At 54.7% G+C, this 25,918-nt stretch overlaps 1 protein-coding gene across 2 annotated transcripts in view; it reads right to left on the reverse strand.

The window, feature by feature from the left end:
* Positions 1–25,918, reverse strand: part of TBC1D22B (TBC1 domain family member 22B) — a 70,799-nt gene that overhangs the window by 9,291 nt on the left and 35,590 nt on the right. For both annotated transcript variants that reach the window (XM_055137967.1, XM_055137966.1), the window contains 6 exons: positions 22,643–22,708; positions 21,377–21,491; positions 8,412–8,518; positions 8,066–8,141; positions 3,717–3,844; positions 3,358–3,453 (listed from right to left, as the gene is read on the reverse strand). In XM_055137967.1, coding sequence (XP_054993942.1) covers positions 3,358–3,453; positions 3,717–3,844; positions 8,066–8,141; positions 8,412–8,518; positions 21,377–21,491; positions 22,643–22,708 — 588 coding nt within the window. The remainder of the gene's footprint in view (positions 1–3,357; positions 3,454–3,716; positions 3,845–8,065; positions 8,142–8,411; positions 8,519–21,376; positions 21,492–22,642; positions 22,709–25,918) is intronic.

Consider the following 25,918-nt stretch of genomic DNA (forward strand, 5'->3'; position numbering starts at 1 on the left):
TTCCCCAGCCTCCCGCCTGCCCTCCCCACTGCACTCGGGAGTGGGGTCCTTCCCAGACGTGAGCCCCTAGGAAGCAGCGAGGCAAGGCACCAGGGGACTGGGCCCTCCTCCCAGAGAGGAGCAAGTCAGAAGGAAGAAGTGGGAGACCTACTCAGTTTCTCGTTTTTCTGTCATTTCTGAGCCTAGAGGTGCTCAGGGACCTCAGGCGGTGCCGGGACCAGGTGGGGCTGGCCATGTGCAAGACGGGCACTGGAGCCCTTGGACTCCATCTCTGGCCCCTCCGTCAGTTGGTTTTTTTTTTTTTTTTAAACAATTGACCATTGGCCTGTCATTACGTTTTATTTATTTATTTTTATTTTAGTTTTTGCTTTTTGGGTCACGCCCATCGATGCACAGGGTTTACTCCTGGCTCTGCACTCAGGAATCACCCCTGGCAGTGCTCGGGGGACCCTATGGGATGCTGGGAATCAAACCTGTGTCGGCCGCGTGCAAGGCAAATGCCCTACCCCCTGTGCTATCACTCCAGCCCCCCCCCTCATTCAGTTTTAAACCAAATTTTTGAAAATTTACTTTGTGAGACAAAAGCCTTCTAGAACCATCCAGGAGAGGGGAAGAATGGCAGAGTATAGGGTGGGAAAAGCCTTGAGAAGAAGAGGAGGAGGGGCAAGCAGACGATGGTCCGAGGGAGCAGGTGGCAGAGCATGATGCCAATTCCACCCCTACCCTCTGCGTGGCCTTGGCCCAGCTCATTCCACTGTGACTCAACTTCCCCTTCTAATCATAACCACCTGTGGGGCTCACTGCAAAGATCAAACGCTTCGACACAGGTGAGCATTTAGCTGAGTGCCTGACACATTAACAGTGCTAGCAGTAAACAGAATTTAATAAAATCGCCAACATTTGGCCATTTGGACCCACAAACATGATTTTCTGTAAGCCAATCTAATGTCCTCATTAATTCCTCTCCCAGCCTGGGCTGCCGAGGTCCCGGCGACCAGGAGAGCCTCAGCCATGCAGCCCAGGCCCGCCTCTCTGGGTCCTTGGGAGGAGAGCGCCTCCGCCCCGCAGCCTGGCCCACCTCTCTGGGAGCACTTAGACCCAGCTGAGGCAGGAGTGGAAACCGCTGGCGGGTCTTGAGGCTCCAGGCCTGGGGAGGAGCGACCGGCTCCTGCTCCCCAGGCTCCGGCAGCCCACGCAGGAGTCAGGTCTGGAGGGCTCGACTGCTCACGGTGCCCGTCTGCTAAGTCCTCACTACAGCTCTCAGCCCCGACCGTGGGCATGAGACTGAGGCAGGGCCAGACAGACAGTCCGGAGGCTAAGACGCCTGCCCGGCATGCAGCTGCAGCTGCAGACACGACTCAGTCCTGGCACGTTCCCCAAGCACCCTGGGTGGGGGGAGGGCAGCAGTCTCACCTGCTCACGGCCGGCCCGAGGCAGGAACACTCCCGCTCTCCCGTGGAGCCACAGCACTGCGAGGAGCTGCAGACCACCCAGTGCCAAGGCCTATCCAGTTCTGCCCAAGGGGAGGGATGTGACTGCACCGAAGCAGGCTGCCAGGCGTGGGCAGAGCCTGGCGTCAGGCGCAGGGGCTGCAGAGAGACGGCAGACCCACCCGGCCCTAGCGACGGGACAGATCAAGGAGAGCCTCTCTAGGGGTCAGGCAGACGCTATGCCACGCCTGCCAAAAGCCACCCAGGAATCGCCCCCACGCCCAGAGCCAACCGGGGAAGCACCTTCTCCACGGATGACAAGGCCCTTGCAGCCTGGCCGTGAGAGCGAAACGTGACCTGCTCTCGGCACCCAAAGCCAGTGTCCCCTGAAGCTCGGCCCACCCTGGGCCGTCAGCCCTGGCCTGTGGCCTCGAGCCATCCTCGCGCTGCCCGCTGGCAGGAGCTGCTGCCTTGGCGCACAGAGTGCCCTGGCCTGCGCTGCCCTGCCCGGCCCTTCCTGGGCAAGCCGGGCCCGGCTCCCCGGGTACCCGCTGAGCCATCGGGGCTTAATGGCTTAGCGCCAGTGACAGGGCAATGCCACTGCATGCAGACTGCCTGCCTCAGAGAGCCACTCGGTGCCCGCTTTCTTCTCACTGCTCCTGATTTCTTTATACTGTGGTGTCAGGGAAACCAACTCTCGCGGGGCATCTGCTTTACCGCCCAGTATCCTCCCGCTATACTATTAGAAGAGATACATGCCCATTTATGTTTGATTTTTAGGAATCAATTTTTTGTGGGGGGCAACACCTGGCGATGCTCAGGGGTTACTTTTGGCTCTGTGCTCAGGAATTACTCCTGGTGGTGCTCCGGGGACCATATGGAATGCTGGGGATCAAACCCAGGTTGGCAAGGCAAGAGCCCTACCCACTGTGCTATTGCTTCAGCCCATACATGCCCATTTAAACTATAAAACACTTCAGAAATGTACAAAGCAGAAACACACGACCCACAGCTGCACTAGAGCTAAGTGCCATGACCAAGCTCCAGGCCGTTCTCTCTGCAGACGGCAGAGCTGGCCATCTGCTGGCCGAACCCTCATGCCCCCTTCCTGGGCTTCTCAGGTGGCTGCCTGGCTAACCCACCCCCTGCGGGCTGCTCCTCTGCTCTGTGCTCACACCGCCCTGAGGGATCTCATCTGGCATCTGTCTGTGGTTCCACCAGCCCAAGGTCCCACACAGTGAGGCCCCACTTGCCCACACCCCAGCGATACTGACACCTGCTGCACTACCTCCCCACTCGGGTGAATGTGAGTGGCTTGGCCATCGCCAGGAAACGGCCTCTGAGAGCCCCCTCAGCCGACACGCCTACACCCACCATCCAGGGAAATCCTGTTGGCGCCACCACAGGGTGAGTTCCGGCCACGGCCACACTCTGTGCAGGTCTCCATGAAGACAACAGCCCCCGGGCCCACACTACACCCACACGGGAGCCTGTGAGAGCTCTGGAAATCAAAGTCACGTCCCCTCCGTCCTCTGCTAGGAGGAAGGGCTGGGCCACACGGTCCTTGTCACCTGCCTCATGACATCTCAGCAGCACTTCCCCCCACGCCCCCCTGACCCACTTGGCTCCAGGGCCCCTGACGGCCTGCACTCCCCATCCCCTACCAACATGTCTCACTGGGCCCCCCACGCCCCGACATGCACTCAGATGTCACCTCCTGGAGACTCACCAGCTCATCATCCTTTAGACGGCTCAGTGGAAAAAGCCTTCGTTTCCCTAACATTCTTCTCCTTGACCGCACACTGTTGTGTGAGCTCTCTCCACCTCAGTGGGGCTCAGCCCTCCGTGAGCGGTCTCCTGCCCCCTCTCCTGCGACGCACCCCTGCTCTGTTCCTGGCACTCCCCAGCCCGTCGCCCACCCACTCACCTGGAAGTCCTCCTCATCCAGGATCTCCTTCCTCCACTTGACCAGGAAGGCTGCGCAGACGTAGAGGTGGAACTGGGAGAACCCCTCTGGCTCAGACTGCAGGGGAAGAGCAGTCAGCAAGTCCTGGCGGCCGGCCGGGCCGTGGAGACTAGGTGGGGTCCCGGCTCTCAGATAGAGGCAGAGAGAGGCCCAGGTGGGAGAGGGAGCTTCCAAGTGGTCACATCACTGGGCCGGGAGCTGGGGCGGGGGCAGTGGGTGTGGGCCGGGAGCTGGGGCGGGGGTCTTGGTGCGGGTCGGGGGCTGGGCCGGGGGCTAGGTCGGGGCCCCTGGGTGCGGGGCCCCGGGTGTGGGCGGCCCACCTGGTAGGTGTCCCATAGGCGGATGGTGCAGCGGAGAGGCAGCTCCCGCATCAGCAGATTGTTCATCCACCGGAAGGCAAACTGCAGGTACTCGACCTCGTACCTCCTGAAGTGACTGTGTACCTGCTCTGAACGGGGGGAGATTGGTTCTGGGCCACAACGAGGGGCCAGTCTCCAAGACCAGCACCTGCTGCTCTTTTGCCCCCATCCCCAGGCTGCCGGGGAGAGAGGGGCCCAGCTGGCCAGGGCCGAGACTGTCCTTGCAGTCCACACTCCTGGCTGTGCAGGGCATGACTGGCTATCTGGCCCGGCCGGAAGGCAGAGACGTGAGCGCGCGACTCTCCGAGAGGAAGCAGGATGGGAAGGAGCCTGGGGGCCGGCTGGGCCACCCTCCTGCTGGACAGGGCTTCCTCTCAGCGTCCCTGACAGATGCTGCTGTGACCGGCCTCTGCCTCCCCTCGGGCAGCCGCCCCTTGGGGGTCCTGAATCAATCACCAGAGAGCACGGCCCTGTGGGCCCTTCCCGGGCAGGCTGGAGCAGCTGGCCCCTGCGACAGCAGGGCCCTTCAGGAATGCTGGGTTGGACCCTATTTTGCTCTACTTATTCCTGCCGGGGCCACCCAACTGTCCAGGAGGCTGGGCAGGGGCCCACCAGCGGTTCTCGGTCAACTGGGCGAATAAGGGGCCTGAGCTGTGGAGCTGCATGGGCCCCTGCGGTGGTGTTGGGGGCTCCAGACTGTAGCTGCTGATGCCTGGGGAGGGACTCGAACCCGAGTCGGGCACATGCCATAACTGTTGTACCATTTCCCAGCCCTCTTGATAGTACTTTTTTATTTGCTTAGTATTTAGGCCACACGTGGCACTGCTCAGAGGTTACTCCTGGCTCTGCACTCAGGATCACTCCCAGCCATTCTCGGGGGGCTGTACGGGATGCTGGGGAGTGAATCTGGGTCAGCTACCTGGAAGGCAAGTGCCTTATTTGCCGTACTGTTGCTCTGGCCACTCCTGATAGCATCTGAAGATCACTGTCCCCCTCAGTTTCTAGCCTAGCGAGTAGAAATAAACCACTCAGCCCTCTGAAGGTGCAGGGGAAGGCAAAATCAGCAAAGTGCTGACTTTCAGCAGTGCCTGGCACGTGAGATTCCTAACACCATTTGGGGGGGTGGGGATGCAAGGGGCTCCCCAAGCAGTGCTTAGGAGGTCAAAGGTCCCTCCCAGAGGTTCTCAGCCAACTCGGCAGTGGCTCAGTGCAAGGGCCCCAGCTGTCCAGGCACGTGGTGCCAGGGGTTACCTGGGCCACCGAGTAGGGCGGGGGCCTGCAAGGCCCTGGCCAGTGATGGGCACGGGACATGCTGGCTGCGTGCTGCGCCTCACCTCCTGACCGTGCGACAGAAGAGGAACAAGAGGAACATGAGGGACGAGAGAGACAGCGCCGGGCACGGCACTCGCCTTCCGAGCAGCTGACTTGCGTTCAGTCCCCAGCAGCGCGACTGTCTGAGCTCCCGAGGGCCCCGAGTGGGCCGGCAGAGAGCGCTGCTGTGGCTCCACGCACTACACCCCAGAGAGTGATCCAGGGAGCACAGCGTAAGGAGAGCAGACGCTTTCACTTTCCGTGTTTTTCTGACCTGTTTAAATCTGGGGGCAACGAGTGCAGAGCACGTCTCTGGGCCAAAGCCACAGTGCGGATACGGACATGCTCTGAAGCCAAACCTGCCACTCCAGAGTATTAGGCTTTCACGGTCACGTCTTCGTGAGAAGAAGGGAAACGAGACTCAGGGGCCAGGGCAGAGGGGAGCAGAGGGGGCTGGCAGCGGCCCTGGAAGGGAAACCAAGACGCTCATGCCTCCAGGGAAGGGGTGGGGCGGACAGCGGAGGGCGGGAGGAAGGCAGTGCTCGGGCAGCAGCTCCCTGGCCCTGTGATTGCTTGGGTCTGGCTTCACTTTCTGTTGCCCTCAAACGCCTGACAAAGGGATGCCGAAAGCCCACAACTCAGGGTTGTCAGCTGCTCCGGGCACTGTCCAGCGGGATGGGCACGTGTGGGGTGGTGCACTCTCCGGAATAAGCCTGAATTCTCTCACTGGACTCAGTTTCTCCATTTGTCACAGCAGGGCCTCTCCGGAGACACCTCATCTCCGTGACTCTCCCCTCCGCCTGCCCTGCCTCATCCCTGCTGGGCATCAGCCAGCCCCAGAGTCCTGGGTCCCTCGGCGCAAGCTGGCCACAGCCACGCTCTGCACTCTGCCCACTCAACGGCCAGGAGGTCTGAGCAGAAGGCCCTGCCCAGACAGGATCAGAGGATGCGGGGGTGGGGGCATATGCCTAGGGCAGGGGTCCCGGGCGACCTCCAGCAGCCACACTCACAACCCAACAGCTGCCGCCATGCCGATGGCCAACCCCACCACCTCGCAACTGAGCCCCACAGAGATGCCAAAATGCCCAAAGCTGCACTGGAGTGGGGCGGCGCCAGCCCAAACTCCAAGTGGTCCCAACCGCCGGAAGTCACGCCCTCGACCCACCCTCGGCGCCATCTTGCCACAATCAACAGAGAAGCGGCCAGGCATTCTGGTGAGCAACACGGCCCGGAAAATGCTCCGGACCCGAATTGGGGCCAACAACACCGGGGAGCCGGAAGGAGGAGGTGCAGCCAGCACACCTTCTCCAGATGGAGCCCTGGCGACACTGAGCAGCAACTAACACGGCTCCGGGATTCGGGACTGGGACACATCCGAGCCGCGCGGCCGCTAATGTGGCTGCGCGACCTTTTCTAAAACCTGAAAACATACAATCTTTAATGGAAAACTAATTATCAAATGCTTCCTTAGTAGGGTTATCTTGTTTGGGGCATAACTCCCACAATAGTGAGTTTGTGTTGAAATATGGAACATAATCAAGGTGAAGAGAAAATGAAGTGAAATTCATCAGTTATACAGTTGGGGTGGGGGGCGGGGGGTATACCGGGAATTTTGGTGGTGGAATATGGGCACTGGTGAAGGAATGGTGTTTGAATACGGTATAACTGAGACATAAACCTGAGAACTCTGGAACTTTCCACATGGTGATATAATAAAAAAAAATTTTTTTTTTTTAAATGCCCAAAGCTCCAGGTGTTTTGCCCAGTTCAAGAGCCTGGGTTCTCCAGAGCGACATCTCTAAACCCTACAGTACTAACATCCCGTAGGAACACACCAGACTGGATGGGAATGTAACGAGAAGCCAACTATGCTCCATGAATAAGAGCATTCACACAGAAGGCTCAACTAGCAACTTCAGCTACAGTGTAAACTGTAGTGTTTAAATAAAGTGAAAGAAAGAAATAAAGAGAAAGAAAGAAAGAAGGAAAGAAAGAAAGAAAGAAAGAAAGAAAGAAAGAAAGAAAGAAAGAAAGAAAGAAAGAAAGAAAGAAAGAGAAAGAAAGGAAGGAGAGAGAGAAAGAAAGAAAGAAAGAAAGAAGGAGAGAGAGAAAGAAAGAGGGAAGGAAGTGAGAAAGAAAGAAAGAGAGAGAAAGAAAGAGGGAAGGAAGTGAGAAAGAAAGAAAGAAAGAAAGAAAGAAAGAAAGAAAGAAAGAAAGAAAGAAAGAAAGAAAGAAAGAAAGAAAAGAGAGAGAGGGAAGGAAGAAAGGAAGGAAGAAAGGAAGGAAGGAAGGAAGGAAGGAAGGAAGGAAGGAAGGAAGGAAGGAAGGAAGGAAGGAAGGAAGGAAGGAAGGAAGGAAGAGTGTGACGGAGGCAGACCCTTCTAGGAGGAATCCGTGACTTGTGCCTGGCTGGACCAGCACCAGGAAATCGGAGGAGAAAGCTCAATTTGAAGAGAGATGCCAATGGAGAAATGACAGACGCTGGTGATAGAAAAGAGCAATAGTACAGCAGTTAAGGCCTTGCACCCATGTGGTCCCCTGAGCACCACCAGGAGTAATTCCTGAGTGCAGAGGCAGAACCAAGCCCAGAGCATCGCCCAGTGTGGACCCCCACTAAGGAAAAGGGCCAGGGTTATGTACGAAAGTCTATCAGTAACAGTTCTGTAAATCAGACTGCAAACACGTGTGCGCACACACGCATGCACACACACACATAAGCAGGAATAGAAGAAATTTAATAAAGATTACATATGAGGGCCAGAGGGATAGCATGGCTGGCAGGGCACTTGCCTTGCTCAGGACTGACCCGGGTTCGAACCCCGGCGTCCTATAGGTTCCCTGAGTACCGCCAGGAGTGATTCCTGGGTGCAGAGGCAGTAGTAACCCCTGAGCACCACCAAGTGTGGCCCCAAAACAAAATAAAACAAAAAACCAACTGCATATGAAAACCCGACAGAAAACAAGGGTGGCGCAGGACCCGCACGGCCGCCCCAGCCTACCATCGATCCGGCCGACAAGCTCCTCCAGGGCCTTGACCTTCTTCTGGATTCCCGGCTGTGCGAAGGTGTAGTTATCCTGAAAGGAGCGGAGCGGTGACTGCGGCCCCCTGGGCCAGGGCGACAGGCCTGACACCTGCAGCTTTGCCAAGCCCAGGGCGTGGGGGACAGGGCGGGGCCTACAGGGCAGCAGCGTCATCACACTAGGGGGGAGAACCCCAGGGCTGGGGGACACGCCCAGGAGGCAGACCATGTCCTCAGACTCCAGACCAGGGCCCTCTGGGGCCGCAGCGCCAGGGGCCAAGGAGAAGGGGAGAGGTCGGGCGGGGTGGGGGGTGCTGGGGCCCACCTGGATCCCGTCCAGGAGCTTGCTCATGCACCAGAAGCTGTCAGCCTCGATGCTCCGCAGCACGTCCTGAGACAGGTTGGTCACGTCGAAGTTCTCCACATCCTCCTCTGTGAAACAAAGGACGGAGACAACCCAGAGGTCTCTGAGCACGGAGAGGGTGGTCGCTCAGACGGGGTCCCAAGGGTGGGGGGACCAGGCTAACCTGGTGTCGAGGAAAGGGAGAGGCCCCCACCCCCACTGGTCAGAGCTCTCGTGTTTAAACGGACGCTTGTTTGGACTCATCTGAGAATGTAACAAGTCCATTCCCAAAGCTGTCTATTTTCGTCTGAGTGCTTTTCATTTTGGGAGCGGGTAGACTTTTTTTCTTTCTTTTTTCTTTTTAATTGTTTGTTTCTAGGTCATGCCTTGAGGTACTTAAGGGTTGTTCCTGGCAGAACTCCAGGGAGCGTGTGGTGCCAGGGATGGAACCCGGGCTCCTGCGAGTGGAGCGTGAGTCGGAGTGCTCTGAGCTCGCCCTGGCCGCCGTCTTGATCCTTCAGGAGGCGCCCAAGCTCGGGGGCCCCATCCCAGCACTGCACAGGGCAAACTGGGAGCTCTCCCGGGACCCACTCGAGCCGGAAAGACACGCGGGAGCTGGCCGGAGCATGACGCAGAGTCAGGCCCTGGCAGGAGGCGGCCTGTGGCTGTCCAGGATCAAGGAACCAAAAGCTCTTCTTTTTTGTGGAGGCGGCTTTTTTGGGGGTCACACCCGGCAATGCTCAGGGATCACTCCTGGTGGTGCTCGGGGGACCATACGGGATGCTGGGGATTGGGCCGAGTCGGAGCATGCAAGGCAACTGCCCTCCCTGCTGTGCTATCGCCCAGCCACGGAAAGCTCTTTACAACGCCGTCCATGCTGGGCCCGACAAGAACACACTGCTAAGATGCCCCGGCTCATGTTTCAGAGAACGCCAAATGCTGTGCTGGTTCAGCCCCCATGGCAGCTGCGAGAGCACTGGCTGCTTGAGCCTACCCCTGCTTGAGCCACTCCCTGCCCTCAGGGGCAGCCTCGGTCTCCCGGGGAGCACCACAAACTCTGCTTCCCAGAGTTGCTGTCTACCTGACTCCTGCCTTCTAAGAACTAGGCGCAGAAGACGTCACATTTCCTTAGCGCCAAGAGAAACCGAATGAGCAAATGAAACAATCTGGCTTTTGGTCACACATCTAAAGAAGCCCACTCGACAGGAACGTCGAGTCCATCCAGAAAAACATGCGGACTGCTAGGGACTGGAATGCGTCAGGAACTGAGACCAAAGCTCTATCTCCGCTTAGACCACACCCTGGCCCCCAAATTTTAAGAAAGTGCCAGAGCAGAGCCCGAGAGATAGTACAGTGAGGAGGGCACTTGCCTTGCCCACGGCTGACCCAGGTTCGATCCCCAGCACTACTAAGCACTGCCAGGAGTGATCCTGGCACAGAGCCAGAGCCGAATGAAGCCCTGAGCACTGCCTGGTGGGCCCCTCCCTCAAAAATAAAAAAAAAAAAGAATCACAGGCAGAGAAAGGCAGCAAAATCCCCAAGATGCTGGGGGTGTAAAGGGCTCAGGAGACATGGGCGCCCAGAGCGAATGTCAGTCCCACGCCAGCTCCCCAGCGAGCTCCAGTATCACGAACAGGCCGGGGACTCAGTTTCCCCTCTGCTACAGTCTGCCTCTCACTCCTGGGCCGACGAGAGAGCGACACCAAGCACGCGCGCCTCCCAATAGCTGCCCGGGCAGAGCACGCTGGCGCACGCGCGTCCACTTGGACAGGAACTCTAGCTCGGGGCCACTTGGCTTGGGTGCCTCAGAGGCTGCCCAGCCCTGAGAGGGCACGGACGGAGCACAAGGACAAGGAGGGTCCCAAACAGGGCGGGGAAAGACCCTAGAGCAGCTCTGTGCCTCGGCTTCCTCGGGACTAACAGTGCCACCAGGGCACAGGAATGCCACGGCGCGTGGCTCACTCTACGTAAAGGGCGAGAGGGGACGAGAGGCAAGGCGGGTCTCGAGCCGAGGCAGCGCTGGCAACGCTCCAGTCTCTGTGCAGGTTCTTTAGGAGGATTTACTGGACACGCACGGGCTTCTCAGGAACGCACACTGCGCTTCACTCGCACTTTACTCATCTATGTCTGTGGGGCAGGGGCTCCACAGTGGCCGCGAGCGTGGCGTCCGCTCCGCGCAGGGCTCATGCAGGTGTGGACAGGAGCAGCACCAGCCTTTCCGCAAAGGGACCTTCCGTCCACCCCGTGTCAGAGAACTGTCCTTCCCTGCCCTCTAGTGGCCAGCCAGGTCCTGAAAAGCCAGACCAACCCTGTATTTCCCCGTTCCTGGTTCTGAACAGTCACACACAAACAACAGAACGCTACTGTATCTCAACAGAGGGCAGGAAACAGAGAAAAGCAAGCTGACACAGTGAAGTGCCACAGGGGAAATGGAGAGGATGGTGGGGAGGCACTGGGTGGCTAGTCCAGGGAGCGGGGAGCCTGAGAAGGGCCAGTCGCCGCACATCATCCTGGAGCCCCAGTGCACTGCTGTGCGTGGCTCTGTGTTCCCGAGGCCATGGGCACACAGGGAACAGAGGGCGACGCAGGACAAGGGTCTACACTAAGATGCCAATTTGAGGCGGGAACAACAGCACAGTGGGGAGGGCGTTGGCCGTTCCATACCCGGCATTCAGTATGGTCGCCCAAGCACCAGGAGTAATTTCTGAGTGCAGAGCCAGGAGGGACCCCGGAGCACTGCTGGATGTGACCCAAATACAAACAAATGAAAAATAAAATACCAATTTTGTACTGCTGAGCTGAAGGGGTAAGAGAGGAAGCACGGCTCAAAGAACCTTACAGCTTAACCAGCTGCGACACACAAGCGCAAGGTAAACGCAGGCGCCTCCCACGCGAACCCATCTGAATGGTGCGGAAGCTGAGCCTTGCGGGGATGAAGCCAGACGGAGAATGACATGCCTGGGCCTTCAGCAGTACAGGGCCACCAAAGGCAGGCAGAGGCACGGAGCAGGGCTGGAGGCACGGGAGGCGCCGCTAACTCAGCTGCCTCAGTTCTCTCCTGGCACCTGGGACCCTAAGGGGTGCCGGGGGTCGAACCTGGGTCCACTGTGTGCAAGAAAAGTGCCCTGCCGCTGGACTATGGCTTGGGTCCCTGCCTCTGGCTCTTAATGGGAGAGAAGTGTCCATTTCACCAGCTCGCGTCCAGCAGTTCTTCAGAGTTCCCTGTCACCTGCTGCCACTTGGCTCTAACCAAGCGCAGAGCAGACACGGGAGGCCAGAGGCCTCCTCCCGGGGGCCCCTCGCGCTGAGTGTGCTCCCGTGGCTCTGGCTGGAGCCTTCCCAAACACTCGCCAGCAGCGCATAGCACCCCAAAAAGGTGTGTGGGCGCAGCTGTGAGTCCTGGCAAGCACCACAACTGACGGGTGCCAACCCCATGAGCACGGCGACCTGACGTGGGTGCTCCAGAGCCGGGCAGCTGGCCATCACGAGACGGTGATGGCAGGGGAGGGCACGTGCAGGGAACAGACCTTAACAAGAGGGGGGCCCCAAAAACAAACCAAAAACTGAGGGCCTGGAGCGAGAGGGAGGACACTTGCCTTGCGTATGACCATATGGTTTGATAGCCAGCAGCCCACATGATCCCCCCAAGTCCACCATGAGTGATTCCTGAGCACAGTGCCAGGAGTAACCCCGGAGCATTGCAAGGTATGGCCCCAAAAATAGAGACAGAGGGAGAGGGAGAGGGAGAGAGACAGAGAGAGAGAGGGAGAGAGGGAGAGAAGGAGAGAGGGAGAGAGAGCAGCAGGCAGGACATCTGCCTTGCACGTGGCTGACCAAGGTCCGATCTTCAGCATCCCATACGGTCCCCTGAGCCTGCAGTGATCCCTGGCCACCACAGAGCAGGAGTAAGCCCTGCACACAGCCAGGTGGGGTTCAAGAGCCCAAAGTAAATATATAACAGATTTAAAATAATAAAAAAGTGACCCACTAGGAGAAAGCCTTAAGTGCCACTGGGTGCCACCAAAGAGGAGAGGCAGACAGACTTCTCTGTGTTTCCACTGCCGTCGAGCTTCTCAGTAAAGCTGAAACGAAACTCCCACCACACAGCCACCGCAGAGGAGGGCGCGCTTCTCACGCCAGCACCTGCTCCCTAGCGAAGAAACCACCAGGCCCCACCCTGGGAACCAGACACGGCAGCGAGCTGCCCTCCCTGCAGCCCTCACAGGCATCGCCTCAGTCGCTGCCCTCCCGGCTGCTCTCACGGGAACACACCGGCACCGCAGACTCAGCAACTGCACCGTCCACGCCTGGGTGGTCTTGGCACGAGAGTCAGAGGTCTTGTGCACACTTGGGGACCAAAGTCCAGAGACCTTCTCCCCAGGAGGGAGCCTCCCGTCGACTCAACCCACGGAAGAGCCAGCAGGCAGAGCAGCTGGTGCCAGAAACGGCTCTGGGATCTCCGGCTGTAACTCTCTTACATAAGCCGGACACAAAGCGTGAACCAGCCCAGCTGAGAGGGGTCGCCGAGAGCAGGCAGAGAGGAGCTGGAGGCCACACAGCACCCTCGTGCAGGAAGGGGGGGGTGCTGGCTGCTCCCTGGCCCTGCAGAGGGCACAGCCCGGAGTCCTTCACAGCAGCAGCCTCAGCTGTCACGGCACCACTCAGTTTTACAGAAGGGACAGAAGCACAGCACTGGTACCCGGAGAGAAGTGCTCATCAGCGCCACAAATACCATTCTATCTGTGCTGAAGAAAGGCACCGAAGGGGAAGAGTCTCTATGCCCGATTTCTTTAAAACTTAAAATCTTCCATCAGCTAATGGATAAGTGAACCGTGGTCCGTGATGGCACGGGATGCTGGAGCATAAAGAGGAGTGCTGTACTGAGTCCTGCTGACCACAGGGACAAGCCACCTCCAGCGGCGTGGAAGTCCATCTATCAGTCTTGATCCAGAGACTCAAATAAATCTCCTAAGAGATCAATTAGCTGCAAAAAAAAATATGTTTGGACACCCACTCATGGCTGAGACAACTGGAGCACCCCGAGTGTGTGTGTGTGTGTGTGTGGGGGGGGGCCAGCCCAGCTCCCGCTTCAACAGAGCCCTGGCAGCCACACACAACCAGACTGCGAATCACCACCAGGTCTCTGGCTGAACCCCACCATCTCAGAATCAAGTCTCACTGAAAAATCAACCTGCCCAAAGTCCAGGTACATGGCTGAAATCTCCAGGCTTCCTGGAGTCAGGATGGGCCCCTCCCTCCTCCCTGTCCCTCCCAAAGCTCCGGCAGTCACACCCACACCCCAAGGCAGACACTGAGTTAAACACTCTGGATTTCCTTGGACATCTCCAAACTCTACAACACTGATGGTCCAGTAGCACCCAACCAGACTGGATGAGATGGAACACAGAAGACAACCAATCACCAATCTCAATTAACAAAATAGAAACACAAAAGGTTTGACCTGGGACAACATCTCGGTAATCCCTCAGACAAGGACTTAAAGTCTCCATGGTGAGATATAACAGCTTATACTAACTTTCCTCTATGGAAACACTTTTTGATCATTCTGTTAGCAAATTATTGATAACAAGCAAAGCAAAATAAGTTATTGTGGCCTGCTATGGGGCAGACTTGAGGGGTGGTGAGAAAACTGGAGACAATGGGGAGGGAAAGTGGCGGTGGTGGGACTGGGGTTGGAATACTGAATGCCTGTAATAGCTGTCTCGAATGACTTTGTAAACCATGTTTATGTAAAGTGTAGGTGAAAAATTTTTTTAACATATGTAAGCCTTCTCCACCCAGATCCCCCATTTTCCAGTAGCTTGGCAGCCACACCCACAAAATGCTGGGGGGGGGGGCATGTAATCCCATCAACGGCCAAGATCCAGAGACTATAAAACAAAGCTCCCGGAAGCACGTGGCCACATTTGTGGCTGCACAACTTCTATTAGTCTACTTCTCCCTCTCGGAGAACCTGACAAAGTATAGAGAGCATCCTGCCTGCACGGCAGAGCCTGGCAAGCTCTCCATGGTGTAGTCAATGTGACAAATACAGTAACAATGATGGGTCTCATTCCCCTTACCCTGAAAGAGCCTCCACCACTGGGAAGAATGAGTAAACAGAGGCTGCTAAAATCTTAAGGCTAGGACTAATGGAGACAATACTGGTGCCCACTGGAGCAAATCGATGATCAATGGGATGACAGTGATACAGTGATATGAAAGCCTTACCTATTTCATGTAAACTCCAAAATATATTAGCATGGAATCTTTTTAAAGCTTTATTAATGACAGTAAGACATTATGATTACCACAATGTGATCCAAGTATAAAATAAAATTTAATGCAATATACTTTAAATTCCAGAGTTGAAAACTTATTTAAATAAATAAGAACAAGTATTTTATTATATTGTATTAAATGGTTTAATTTCTGTATTTACATAAGTTAAAACTATGTAGCAATCAGAAATTGGCTCTTACTGATTTATTTTCTGATCATGTATTTGCCATTTAAGTTTTGTTAGAACAAGCAATATAAAGTAAGTTTGTTTATGTGCTTAAGGGGGCAAGTTGGAGTTGGGAGGGAAACTGGGGATATTGGCGGAGGGACGGTCACACTGGTGGTGTTTTAACAATAAATGCCTGAAGCAACTGTATTATAAACAACTTTGAAATCATGGTATTGTAACTAAAAAATGACTACCAAACTTTAATAAGCAGTGTGTGTGTGTGTGTGTGTGTGTGTGTGTGAGAGAGAGAGAGAGAGAGAGAGAGAGAGAGAGAGAGAGAGAGAGAGAGAGAGAGAGAAAAGGCCAAAGGGAAAGAAGCCACACACAAATTTCCACATACCGTACGGTTCCCTTTAGAGGAGATTTCCAGAAAAGGTAAATTCATCACGACAGAAAATGGATCAGTGGCTGCTAGAGAGGAAGTGGAGGAGTGAGCCCTAAGGGAAGAGGGCTTGTTTTTGGAGAGACTGTGATAAAACTAGCTGCAAGGATGGTTATTGTACATGTGAAAGTCTTTACCCTAGGGCTGAAGAGAAAGCAAGCATGGAGGGCAAGTGCCTCCACGCAGCCAATCTGGGCTCAATCCCTGGCATCCCATATGGTCCCCTGAGCCCACCAGGAGTCATCATCCCTGAGCGCAGAGCCAGGAGCAGGCACTCAGCACCATCCGGTGTGGCCACCAAACAAACCAAAGACCTAAACTGAACAATCATTTTTGGAGGGGGCAGGTAGGGGCCACTCGGCGCAGAGAGGGGGTTGCGGGTCTCAGGCAGCCACGCTACCACTGGCACCATCTCCCCAGCCCCAGATTTAATATTTCAAATGAGTGAATTGTATGATATACTAATTACAACCCACTAAAAACGTTATAAAATTTTTTAGTTTATCAATTTACTTCAAGAAAAAGTATAAAGGGTTCCCTACCTTCTAAAGTTTGGCAAACTGAATCTAAAATTCATTTGGGAGAAGAGCCAAAACAATTTTTTTAAAAGTATAATGAATGAGAACAACCCTGGCATAAAATAAAACATACTATAAAAGCTAAAAAATATTAAAAAAAAAAACAAACAACCAAAAAACTCAAGCTGTGTGCTACTTACTTAGAAGCAGTGAAATGTGGGACAAACAGGTAGAACCAGGCAAAGAAAAGAATTTCCATTACTGAGTCTTGGAGAGGAATTTCATGTGTGCGAAGAAATAAGGTACTGTTTATAAACGGTGTTGGAACAATACCCACCGCAACTGCAGCCTGAAATACCAACTACCTCCCACAGGAAAGAGATCACTAATGGAACCTTCACACTAGGGCCAAAACAAAACCATAAAAACTTTAAAAGAAAACATGGGAGAGCATCTGTGCAGTACCCGAGTAGGAAAGGCAGGAAGGATGGGCGTCCTGAGCAAAATGCCGGACCCGGGCCTGAGAGGGGAGGCATGTCCCGCACACCCCAGAGGGAGGAGCTCCACGCGGCAGAGCAGCCCTGCTGACCACCATGGGCAGGGAGCCCAGGGCAGTCACTGGTGCAGCCACACCAGGAAGGCGCCTGCCCTGGGCTCTCTCCCAGCACCACCCTGCTGTGGACCCACTCCAGTACCCGGCACAGAGGAGCCCAGTCAGTTCCTGGTGAATGGGCACATTAATTAGCACTGATACACTGTCGTCCTGCTGTTCATCTCGATTTGCTCGAGCGGGCACCAGTAACGTCTCCGTTGTGAGACTTGTTACCGTTTCTGGCATATGGAATACGCCACAGAGAGCTTGCTAGGCTCGGCCGTGCGGGTGGGATACTCTCGGTAGCTTGCCGGGCTCTCCGAGAGAGATGGAGGAATCGAACCCAGGTCCGCTGCGTGCAAGTCTACCGCCTACCCGCTATGCTATCATCGCTCCAGTCCAATCTTTAGGAGAGCTGAGAAAATTATTCTTGTGCTAAAGACTGGCAAATGCAAATATTCTGGAACAATGGGCTGATACATTTGAACAATAGAGCAGGGAGGGACAGGGGCTCTGTAGTTTGTGATCCTCTAAGAGATACTTTTGAAGAATGAAACAACAGAGGTATCTTTTCTTTTTCAGATGGTGGAATTGCACGTCTTAGAGTATATGGTACTGGACTCTAACTGAACCCAAGAACCACTGAACCTGGTGGCCATTTCTTCTGGGGGGCCTGTGTAGGATTTAGTAACACACTCTGTGGGCACCCAAACAATATCATAGGTGAGATGATATTCTAGGAATTGGATTTTATTTTGGGGAAGTCTGGGCACTGGAATTAAATATACCACTATGGTATGAATGATTTGCAAGGAAGGAACTGTCTCAAAACACGGAGTATGGATGAGATTATTTGTCCATAAATGCAGGAGCTGATGTATCTATGAAATGAAGTAAATATATTTAAAAAAAAGTATATATATGTACATATATACATATATATATTTTTTGCTTTTTGGGTCACACCCGGCGATGCACAGGGGTTACTCCTGGCTCTGCACTCAGGAATCACCCCTGGCAGTGCTCAGGGAACCATATGGGATGCTGGGAATCGAACCCGGGTCGACCGCGTGCAAGGTAAATGCCCTACCTGCTGTGCTATTGCTCCAGCCCCCATAAAATATATTTTAATAAATATATTTTAATATATAAAATTTTAAAAATAAATAAAAAGATAAGTGTTGGCCTGGGAGAAAAATTACAGGTTAAGTCATGTAAAATTCAAGGGACCAGAACAATAGCACAGCAGGTAGGGCAGCTGCCTTGCATGGGGCTGACCTGGGTTTGACCCCTGTATCCCAGAGTGAGTGATCACTGAGAACAAAGGCAGGAGTAAGAACTGGGCACTGATGGGTGTTGTACCACGCCCCCCCTCCCAATAAAAAAGCTAACCCTAAGAAAATCCCATACAATTCCTATTTGGGTGCTGCAGAGGTAGTACAGTATGTAGAGCTTGTCTTGCACCGGCTGACCCAGGTTCGATCCCCAGCATCACACATGGTACCCTAAGCCCCAGCGAGGGTGATCCTTGAACACAGAGCCAGGAGTAAGCCCTGAGAACTGCTGGGTGTGGCCCCCAAACCAAAAATAAGTAAAATAAAATTCCCACTGGGGAGGCTGAAGAGCTAAGGGTACAGCACAGAGGAAGAACACTCAGTTTGGTTATGTGAAGCCATGGGTTGGACCCCTGGCTCCGCCCAAACCCCAAACAAACAAAAAATCAAAACTGGTTAAATATTTTGAGGGTAAATGGGGTTCAACCTAACATTTTTAGCACGTCATATGGAGGATGCATGTCTAACCTATAAAACACTCTCACAAAATAGTAAGACCAATAACCCTATAGAAAACAAAAAAGATTTTATGTGTAAGATTTGGATAAGCAGATCACAAAAGAAAAGATAGACAATCCCACCAGTGTGGCAGTGGAGACCCGGCTGAAGTGATGGCCGAGCTGCCACGCTGGCAAACAGAGGGGCCGCAGCCCCGCCAGGCAGGGGGAGAGCAGACCTCACGGTATGATTTAGCAGGGCCTGGCATGCACCGCGGTTAAGGCTGGGCTCTGCATGCAGGAGGCCTAGAGTTGATCTCAGCACCACAGGGTCCCCAGAGCACACTGAGCTGGACGCAGACCCCGAGGACCACCAGGTGAGGCCCCCAAACAAACAAGACCCTGTCGAATGTAGATACAAAAATCAGGATGGTTTGCACACAGACTGTTCACTAAAATACACTAGGCCGGTACAGCTTTCCTTCCGCTCCAGGCTGTGCTCCCGATGGGTCCCTGGCCAACAGGGTGGCTCAATGCGAGGACCCAAGGGTACACAGGGGTTTCCAGGAAGCCCCTGGCCCTGGGCACATGATGCTGGGAGCTGAGTGTGCCAGAGGCACCCGGAGTTACACTGGGGTTGGGCACACGAGTTCCAGACCCCCCCACTGCCTCCCAGCCCAGCTACGCTCTTCAGATGTAATCACTGTGCTGCGGCCAGGGGCTCCTTTCAGACTCTACAGTCTAGATACAATCTTCAAATGATCACATCCATAATTTATGGATGAAATTATATGGTGCTGCATGGTGAGATTTTCCTCTAAATAATTCACAAAGTTGACGAAGGAGAGAATGGCTAATGATACAGATAAAGCAAGGTTGGTTGGGGGCCAGAGTGATAGCACAGTGGAGAGGGCGTTTGCCTTGTACACGGCTGACCCAGGTTTCATCCCCGGCGTCCTACACAGTCCCCTGAGCACCTCCAGGTGTGATTCCTAAGTGCAGAGCCAGGAGTACCCACAAGCATCACTGGGTGTGACCCAAACAACAGAAAACTAAAACAACAAAACTGGCTGCTACTGGAAGGTGATAAATAGAGGGAAATTTTGGGTACTGTTTTGTTCCTACTTTCACAGGTTTGAAACTTAACATAATATAAATGTTCCGAAAGCAAATGAACAGGCTCCATTTTCTCAGGTCTAGGTTGAGGTGAAAAGATCTGGAATCTGTAGTCATCTGCTGTAGAGGGAAACCAGAATGTAACCGAGACAGGTCCCAAAGAAGGGCAGGAGGTGCCCCCACGGAGCTGAGGGGATGGAGGCACTCGTGGAAGTAGTCTACAGAAAGGAAAGGAAAACCGGGAGCGAAGTGCAGATGGCAGCTAACAAAATGAGGAAATAGTACAAGGCCACTGAGGCTGATTTCTGACGGCATGACACTATGACAAGACTTCCTGCCAGGGTAGTGCAGCGGGGAGGGCATTTGCCTTGCATGGAACTAACCCAGATTGGATCCCCGGCATCCGGTGTGGTCTCCTGAGCACTGCCAGGAGTGATTCCTGAACGCAGGGCCAAGAGTACATTCTGAGTACCAGTGGGTGTGCCCCCACCAAAGAAAAAGATTTCTGCTTAGCATTTAGGCTTCAAATGCAGATTGATGAATGGATTAATACCTTCCTAAGTCCATTCTGGAATACTACTTTACAGGTATTTCATATACTGTCGTAAGAAGTGACCCCCAAATCCCAACAGATTAAATGCTCTTCTCTTCTTTCTTTTTTTTTTTTTTTCCTTTTTAAGTCACACCTGGCGATGCACAGGGGCCACTCCTGGTTCTGCACTCAGGAATTACCCCTGGTGGTACTCGGGGCCCATATGGGATGCTGGGAATTGAACCCAGGTCGGCCGCGTGCAAGGCAAACACCCTCCCCGCTGTGCTATTGCTTCAGCCCCCAGATGCTCTTCTCTTAATGAAGTTCGTCACAGAATTAAGTAGCCTCAAACTTAACCTCTTTGTGTGAAAATAGTCAAAGTCCTCTGGCCAAAGCTTAATTTTTATGCTTTCTGTAGCTAAATTTTATCTAGTCTTCATTTTGCTTGGGATCACCTGACAAACTCAACCCCCCACCCTTCCCCAGCGGGACCTGGGAGCTGTCATGGAAGGGGAATGAGGTAGCTTCAGCCGGTTCCCTTAACCTGAGACGGGACCATGAAGAACCAAGACATCACCCAGCAGCCCAACAGAAATCCTCGAGGAGATGAAGCAAGTGAGACTGTTCGTCTAGAGACGTGTCTGGGGTGCGAGGGGTGCTCCCAGTGGTCCTGGAGCCATGCAGTGCAGGGACGGCAGAGGAGGCAGCTGTGTGACCCGCCCGGGGAGGCCCTGAGGCTCGAGTCCAAGGCTTGCTGCCCTCCTCCCACAGAACCACAGAATCCCCACCCCGAGCGGAGAGAAAGGGCTTCTAGCTCCAACTCTGCAGCCCCAAGGAGGGACAACCCATCTGTAAAATGGGAATTAGGTGGAAGGGTTTCAACCCCGTCAGTGCTCTGGTTCCTACAGGAGGAGAGCACAGGCCATGGCAGACGGGCGTTCCTGGGACCCTCCACACCAGGGACTCGGTGCCAGAAGGACACGCACAGGAACCTGCACTTCCCCGACTCTGCTTTGTTCAGGCCGGCTGGGGAGGCTGGGCTACAAGCGGTCAGGAAAACGGGGGAGCGACCATAGCCCTGGAACTAACCCTGGCCCACTCTATACTGCCCACGGGGGCTGGGCTCCTTGCCACAGGCTCCCTCCTCTGTGTCCATGTCCTGCTTCTACACTAATGGTGTGCGCTGAAATAAGATGGCCTGGTGTGCAAAGGAAAACTCCAGCTTTCATCAAGAAGGGACTGTGTTTGAGACAAGCGCAAAAGGATTCTAATCTCAAGTAAACCATCAAGCTTCCTATTTATGGAAGAATCCAACTATTGAATTTGTCCACTCTGTGACAAAGTGATCTTTTTAGGTGAGATCTGTGATAGACCCCAGAAAAAAGACAGATGCTGCTGCTTTAACAGGCTTAGTTGTGTGTACGGGAATGTCATGGCTCTGTTCCTGCGAGATACGCCTTCTGGGAAAACCAATGACAGATAAGAAAGAGCTAAAGCTTATTCAGCTGGCACTTCTGCTTCTTACCCACATATTCTGAGAGGAAGACGACAAAGAACGGAGTGACCAGGTCATTAATTCCCTGGACATAGCCACTGGCAGGGTGTCGGATAGCCCAGATAAAGAGGATTCTTTCAAAGATCTGGGGAGAGAAGAAATAGGACATAGCAATTAAATCAGGGAATACGCCCACTCCCTCACCCTTATCTCAGGACTGTTTCAGAAACGTTAGGACAATTTCTAATACTGCGGACCAAAGGGAACAAGATGCAAACAGGAACAGTTCTCAAGCCGGGAGCTTCTCGACACTTTGCACCCTGTTCACTGTAGTATCTACTGCGATATAAAATTAGGAAAAGGAGAGGACAAATACACAGAAAGAACCACAAAAAGAACCTAAAAGAACCTATTCTGACCACCACACTCATTTGCTTCTCTATTTCCAGGAACACGATTATCAGAACATCTGAGTTCTATTATCTTTCTCCATCTCGAAGGGAAGTGTTCCTCTGACCTTTCTCCAGACCCCACCCTGAGCTGGAGGGAGCTCTAGATTTAGTTCTCACGCAGATGACTAAGAACCAGTGACTGCCACAAATACAGGAAGTCACCTAACAAACCAGGATACAACCTGGACCATCTCTGGGATAGGAAAACAAATGGGCCACATCTTACGGGCTCCGACAGCCGGGAATTCTGAAACACAGGAACCAGCCAGCCTTCTTCGGAAAGCCTCTAGGACCTAATGTCCACCACGAGAGACCAGAGGCATAGACCAGAAAGAGGCATCTTTTATTCCTGTCCCACTCGGCCATACGCCCATTTTCACTAGGTCCTCTAAGCTTGCCACCCTACACCCTCCACAAACACGCACTAACTTCCTGGGGCCCAAGCTTCACAGTGGCTCTGACGGGGCCTCAGGACCCTAGTGGCCAGGCCAGAGAGATGGCAGAGGCAGTGGCACATGTGGCGGGAGTGGGGACAGAGAGACCTGCCGACAGAGATCTCTCAGGAAGAATGGCGCAAAGGAGTGAGCAGTTGCCCGGCTCTGGAGCAGGAGAGGAGCAGAGTCCCAGTGGCACCGTGGAGGCTGTTTCCCAGGCTGCTGTGCAGCTGTGAGGGCACAGATCCTCCTGGACGCCGCTGGCCACTCTGCTCCTCGAATGCCCTCGCGCTCTGGGCCGAGGGAGAGTGCAGCCAGCCCGCTGTGGCTCCAGACGGTCTCCCTCCGAGCTCGAGCTGGGGCCGGCACGCTCAGGAAGGTCTCAGGGGCCCGAGTCAAATGTCCCTCACCTCCTGCACAAGCGGCTGCTGGAACAATGGAATGAGAGGGTTTGTCCTGGGAATGTCGATGTGGATCTGGAAGAGAGAAGTCACGTCCAAACACCATGAGTGTCAGGGTATTCTTCTGCAGAGTTCTTTTTTCTTTTTTTTTTTTTTTTGCTTTTTGGTCAGACCCGGCATTGCACAGGGGTTACTCCTGGCTCTGCACTCAGGAATCACTTCTGCTGGCAGTGCTCAGGGGACCATATGGGATGCTGGGAATCGAACCCGGGTCGGCCGCGTGTAAGGCAAATGCCCTACCTGCTGTGCTGTTTCTCTGGGCCCTGCAGAGTTCTTTCTTAAACACCAAGAATCCAGGGAGTGTGCGAGCAGTCTGCTTGAATTGTCAGAGAGAACTGGCTGTCACACGCACGCACAAAGTCGCATGGGTGTGTTTCCTGAGGAGTGGCCTGGGGAAGCCTCCCAGAATAAACAGTGCCCATCACAGAGCCTGGGCGTCTCGGCCCAGGCAGGCCAGCTGCCACTCCCCCTCCGGCTGACACTCTGAGTGCCAGATGGAAACGTGCATGAGAGCCTCCGAGCAGAAAGCGCTCGGCAGCTACGGACCTCAGCAAGCAGGGAGCCGGAGAAGGCGCTGCTCAGGACGGGGAAGTCGGAGGGGCTGGCGGGGGAGCAAGCCCCCCAGAGCTGGCCTGAAAGTCCCACTTCTGTAGCTGATGCAGTCACTTAGGCTGGCTCAGACCAGGGGGCTCCCAGTGTACAGTCCTGAGAGCTGTGCCAGTGGCCAGAGGCCGCCTGGTTGCAGGGCTCCACACCTGCCCCGGGCAGCCAGCAGACCCACTTCCCAGGCACCTTCCTGGGCTCTGGCTGTCACAGTGGGTGCAAAGAGGCAGACAGAATGATGGACGGATGGACAGATGCGGCTGCTAGGCAGGTGCCGTAGCTGCCCAGATCAGAAGGGGACACTGATGCCCCGCTAAGAGACTCGTCTTCCACCCCGTACTTGTCACCGCACAGCTGTCGGGTCTGTAGAGCAGCAGCCTCGTCTTCCCCGGGAGCTGTGGAAAGCGAGGTCTCGCCTCAAAACCCACCGAGTGTGAATCTGCGTTTCCACCCTCCACCGTGGGTGGGATTTCACAGACATCCTGGGGGCTGCAGCTGCACTCAAATCTGAGGGGCCACAAAACAGACGTATGCCGGGGGCTGGAACGACAGCACAGCATGTAGGGCATTTGCCTTGCACTCGGCCGACCCAGGTTCGATTCCCAGCATCCCATATGGTCCCCTGAGCACTGCCAGGGGTAATTCCTGAGTGCAGAGCCAGGAGTGACCCCTGTGCATTGCCGGATGTGACCCAAAAAGCAAAAAACAACAAAAACAAAACAAAACAAAAAAACAGCCAAGAGAATTGAACCGAGTTTAGACAACTAACATGAGAGCTGCAGGCTGGAGAGAGAAAGAGCAGGTTGGGGTGCACTTCATTCCACACACACGTGCCACAGTCGAGACGGGGAGCCAGGAGACCGAGAAAGCTGTGCCCAGTAAGGAAAAGGGCAGTGGGAGAGGATGCATCGGTCTGTGAGAGCCGGGAGAGGCTGCACCTGTGTGTGAGTGTCAGGAGAGGCTGCATTGGTCTGTGTGTGTCAGGAGAGGCTGCGTCTCTCTGTGCATGTCAGAAGAGGCTGTGCCTGTCTGTGAGTGTCGAGAGAGACTGCGCCTGTCTGTGAGTGTCGGGAGAGACTGCGCCTGTCTGTGTGTGTCAGGAGAGGCTGTGCCTGTCTGTGAGTGTCGAGAGAGGCTGTGCCTGTCTGTGAGTGTCGAGAGAGACTGCGCCTGTGTGTGAGTGTCGAGAGAGACTGTGCCCGTGTGTGAGTGTCGAGAGAGACTGTGCCCGTCTGTGTGTGTCAGGAGAGACTGCGCCTGTCTGTGAGTGTCGAGAGAGACTGCGCCTGTGTGTGAGTGTCGAGAGAGACTGCGCCTGTCTGTGAGTGTCGGGAGAGACTGCGCCTGTCTGTGAGTGTCGAGAGAGACTGCGCCTGTGTGTGAGTGTCGAGAGAGACTGCGCCTGTGTGTGAGTGTCGAGAGAGACTGTGCCTGTCTGTGTGTGTCAGGAGAGACTGTGCCTGTCTGTGTGTGTCAGGAGAGACTGCGCCTGTCTGTGAGTGTCGAGAGAGACTGTGCCTGTCTGTGCATGTCAGAAGAGACTGTGCCTGTCTGTGAGTGTCGAGAGAGACTGTGCCTGTCTGTGAGTGTCGGGAGAGACTGTGCCTGTCTGTGAGTGTCGAGAGAGGCTGTGCCTGTCTGTGAGTGTCGAGAGAGGCTGTGCCTGTCTGTGCATGTCAGAAGAGACTGTGCCTGTGTGTGAGTGTCGAGAGAGACTGTGCCTGTCTGTGTGTGTCAGGAGAGACTGCGCCTGTCTGTGAGTGTCGAGAGAGACTGCGCCTGTGTGTGAGTGTCGAGAGAGATTGCGCCTGTGTGTGAGTGTCGAGAGAGACTGTGCCTGTCTGTGTGTGTCAGGAGAGACTGCGCCTGTCTGTGAGTGTCGAGAGAGACTGTGCCTGTCTGTGAGTGTCAGGAGAGACTGCGCCTGTCTGTGAGTGTCGAGAGAGGCTGTGCCTGTCTGTGAGTGTCAGGAGAGACTGCGCCTGTCTGTGAGTGTCGAGAGAGGCTGTGCCTGTCTGTGAGTGTCGAGAGAGACTGTGCCTGTCTGTGAGTGTCAGGAGAGACTGCGCCTGTCTGTGAGTGTCGAGAGAGGCTGTGCCTGTCTGTGAGTGTCGGGAGAGACTGCGCCTGTCTGTGAGTGTCGGGAGAGACTGCGCCTGTCTGTGAGTGTCGAGAGAGGCTGTGCCTGTCTGTGAGTGTCGAGAGAGACTGTGCCTGTCTGTGAGTGTCAGGAGAGACTGCGCCTGTCTGTGAGTGTCGAGAGAGGCTGTGCCTGTCTGTGAGTGTCGGGAGAGACTGCGCCTGTCTGTGAGTGTCGAGAGAGGCTGTGCCTGTCTGTGAGTGTCGGGAGAGGCTGCGCCTGTCTGTGAGTGTCGAGAGAGACTGCGCCTGTCTGTGAGTGTCGAGAGAGGCTGTGCCTGTCTGTGAGTGTCAGGAGAGACTGCGCCTGTCTGTGAGTGTCGAGAGAGGCTGTGCCTGTCTGTGAGTGTCGAGAGAGACTGTGCCTGTCTGTGAGTGTCAGGAGAGACTGCGCCTGTCTGTGAGTGTCGAGAGAGGCTGTGCCTGTCTGTGAGTGTCGGGAGAGACTGCGCCTGTCTGTGAGTGTCGAGAGAGACTGCGCCT

Source organism: Sorex araneus, chromosome 5 (assembly GCF_027595985.1).
Source record: "Sorex araneus isolate mSorAra2 chromosome 5, mSorAra2.pri, whole genome shotgun sequence".
Classification (NCBI taxonomy): domain Eukaryota; kingdom Metazoa; phylum Chordata; class Mammalia; order Eulipotyphla; family Soricidae; genus Sorex; species Sorex araneus.